The following is a 2,879-nucleotide window of genomic DNA, read 5'->3' as shown; positions in this document are numbered from 1 at the left end:
CGTGAGCGGGGCTGGGCCTCAAGAGGCCAGTGGCAGGCAGGAGGAGGTGGGCCTGGAGAGGCTGACCTGAGGAAGTCTGGCAGATGGAGAGGCCGCGGAGAGGCAGGAGCTGGGCCGCAGGAGGCCGACTGGCCGACGAGTTGGGCCCGCAGGGGCCGCCGGGAGCAGGAGCGAGCCCTGGAGCAGCCGACTCGAGGCCAGCGTGGGCCTGCAGAGGCCGAAGGGAGGAGGAGCTGGGCCTGCAGAGGCTGGCTGGAGGAAGTCGGGGGCGTGGAGACGCCTTCGGAGGGCAGGAGCTGGGCCCGGAGAGGCCACCGTGGGGCCCGGATTCAGGACGTTTGGGGTCTACAAAGGCCACGGAGCGGGAGCTGGGCTGGAGCCGAGTCCAAAGAGGTTGTCGTGACGCCGGGGCTGGGCCCGTGGCCGCAGCGGGGAGCAGGAGGAGCTGGGCCCGGACGGGAGGCTGGGAGTCCGCAACTGGGCCTGGAGAGGCCGGCCTGAGGAAGTTCGGGGCCTGGAGAGGCCGCCAAAAGGCAAAGGCTAGGCCTGGAAAGGACATTCCCCGTGACGAATGAGCGGGGCCTAGTGAGGCCAAAGGGAGGCAGGAGCGGGGCCCGGCGCAGCTGATCAAAGGCAGGAGGAGCTCTGGCCTGGGGAGGCCGCAGTCAGGCGAGAGCTGGGCGTGGAGAGTCCGCTGGGAGGCAGAGGCTGGGCCTGTGCAGGCCTTCGGGAGGCAGGACGCTGGGCTTGGCGAGGCCGACTGGAGGTCAAGTCCTGGGCCTGAGGAGGCCTGCCCAGAGGCGTGAGCGGGGCTGGGCCTCAAGAGGCCAGTGGCAGGCAGGAGGAGCTGGGCCTGGAGAGGCTGACCTGAGGAAGTCTGGCAGCTGGAGAGGCCGCGGAGAGGCAGGAGCTGGGCCGGCGGAGGCCGACTGGCCGACGAGTTGGGCCCGCAGGGGCCGCTGGTAGCAGGAGCTTGCCCTGGAGACAGCCGACTCGAGGCCAGCGTGGGCCTGCAGAGGCCGCCGGGAGGAGGAGCTGGGCCTGGAGAGGCTGGCTGGAGGAAGTCTGGGGCGTGGAGACGCCGTCGGAGGGCAGGAGCCGGGCCCGGAGAGGCCACCGTGGGGCCCGGCTTCAGGACGTTTGGGGCCTACAAAGGCCGCGGAGCGGGAGCTGGGCCGGAGCCGAGTCCAAAGAGGTTGTCGTGAGGCCGGGGCTGGGCCCGCGGCCGCAGCCGGGAGCAGGAGGAGCTGGGCCCGGACGGGAGGCCGGGAGGCCGCAACTGGGCCTGGAGAGGCCGCCCTGAGGAAGTTCGGGGCCTGGAGAGGCCGCCAAAAGGCAAAGGTTGGGCCCGGAAAGGCCGTTCCCCGTGTCGAATGAGCGGGGCCTAGTGAGGCCACTGGGAGGCAGGAGCGGGGCCCGGCGCAGCTGCCCAAAGGCAGGAGGAGCTCTGGCCTGGGGAGGCCGCAGTCAGGCGAGAGCTGGGCGTGGAGAGTCCGCTGGGAGGCAGAGGCTGGGCCTGAGCAGGCCTTCGGGAGGCAGTAGGAGCTCTGGCCTGGGGAGGCCGCAGTCAGGCGAGAGCTGGGCGTCGAGAGTCCGCTGGGAGGCAGAGGCTGGGCCTGTGCAGGCCTTCGGGAGGCAGGACGCTGGGCCTGGCGAGGCCGACTGGAGGTCAAGTCCTGGGCCTGAGGAGGCCGCCCAGAGGCCTGAGCGGGGCTGGGCCTCAAGAGGCCAGTGGCAGGCAGGAGAAGCTGGGCCTGGAGAGGCTGATCTGAGGAAGTCTGGCAGCTGGGGAGGCCGCGGAGAGGCAGGAGCTGGGCCGGCGGAGGCCGACTGGGCGACGAGTTGGGCCCGCAGGGGCCGCCGGGAGCAGGAGCGAGCCCTGGAGAGGCCGAGACTCGAGGCCAGCGTGGGCCTGCAGAGGCCGCCGGGAGGAGGAGCTGGGCCTGGAGAGGCTGGCTGGAGGAAGTCTGGGGCGTGGAGACACCGTCGGAGGGCAGGAGCCAGGCCCGGAGAGGCCACCGTGGGGCCCGGCTTCAGGACGTTTGGGGCCTACAAAGGCCGCGGAGCGGGAGCTGGGCCGGAGCCGAGTCCAAAGAGGTTGTCGTGAGGCCGGGGCTGGGCCCGCGGCCGCAGCCGGGAGCAGGAGGAGCTGGGCCTGGACGGGAGGCTGGGAGGCCGCAACTGGGCCTGGAGAGGCCGGCCTGAGGAAGTTTGGGGCCTGGAGAGGCCGTCAAAAGGCAAAGACTGGGCCCCGAAAGGCCGATCCCCGTTACAAATGAGAGGGGCCTAGTGAGGCCAGTGGGAGGCAGGAGCGGGGCCTCGCGCAGCTGCCCAAAGGCAGGAGGAGCTCTGGACTTCGGAGGCCGCAGTCAGGCGAGAGCTGGGCGTGGAGAGTCCGCTGGAAGGCAGAGGCTGGGCCTGGAGAGGCCGATGGGAGGTCCACTCCTGGGCCTGAGGAGGCCGCCCAGAGGCGTGAGCGGGGCTGGGCCTCACGAGGCCAGTGGCACACAGGAGGTGCTCGGCTGGGGAGGCTGACCTGAGGAAGTCTGGCAGCTGGAGAGGCCGCGGAGAGGCAGGAGCTGGGCCGGCGGAGGCCGACTGGCCGACGAGTTGGGCCCGCAGGGGCTGCCGGGAGTAGGAGCAAGCCCTGGAGAGGCAGGCTCGAGGCCAGCGTGGGCCTGCAGAGGCCGCCGGGAGGAGGAGCTGGGCCTGGAGAGGCTGGCTGGAGGAAGTCTGGGGCGTGGAGACGCCGTCGGAGGGCAGGAGCCGGGCCCGGAGAGGCCACCGTGGGGCCCGGCTTCGGGACGTTTGGGGCCTACATAGGCCGCTGTGCGGGAGCTGGGCCGTAGCCGAGTCCAACGAGGTTATCGTGAGGCCGG

General features: G+C 71.8%; 1 protein-coding gene across 1 annotated transcript; it reads right to left on the bottom strand.

The window, feature by feature from the left end:
• Nucleotides 1-88: 88 nt before the first annotated feature.
• LOC116272876 (vegetative cell wall protein gp1-like) lies at nucleotides 89-2,678 on the bottom strand (the record flags this gene model as incomplete). The annotated part of the gene is made up of 3 exons (XM_031661729.1): nucleotides 89-1,452; nucleotides 1,553-2,049; nucleotides 2,537-2,678. Coding segments are annotated over 3 exons (1,324 nt in total), but the record flags the coding sequence as incomplete, so codon positions are not given.
• Nucleotides 2,679-2,879: the final 201 nt, after the last annotated feature.

This window comes from Papio anubis, unplaced genomic scaffold (genome assembly GCF_008728515.1).
Source record: "Papio anubis isolate 15944 unplaced genomic scaffold, Panubis1.0 scaffold2408, whole genome shotgun sequence".
Lineage (NCBI taxonomy): Eukaryota > Metazoa > Chordata > Mammalia > Primates > Cercopithecidae > Papio > Papio anubis.
The sequence above is the reverse complement of the archived record's forward strand: the minus strand, read 5'-3'. Positions and strand labels throughout refer to the sequence as shown.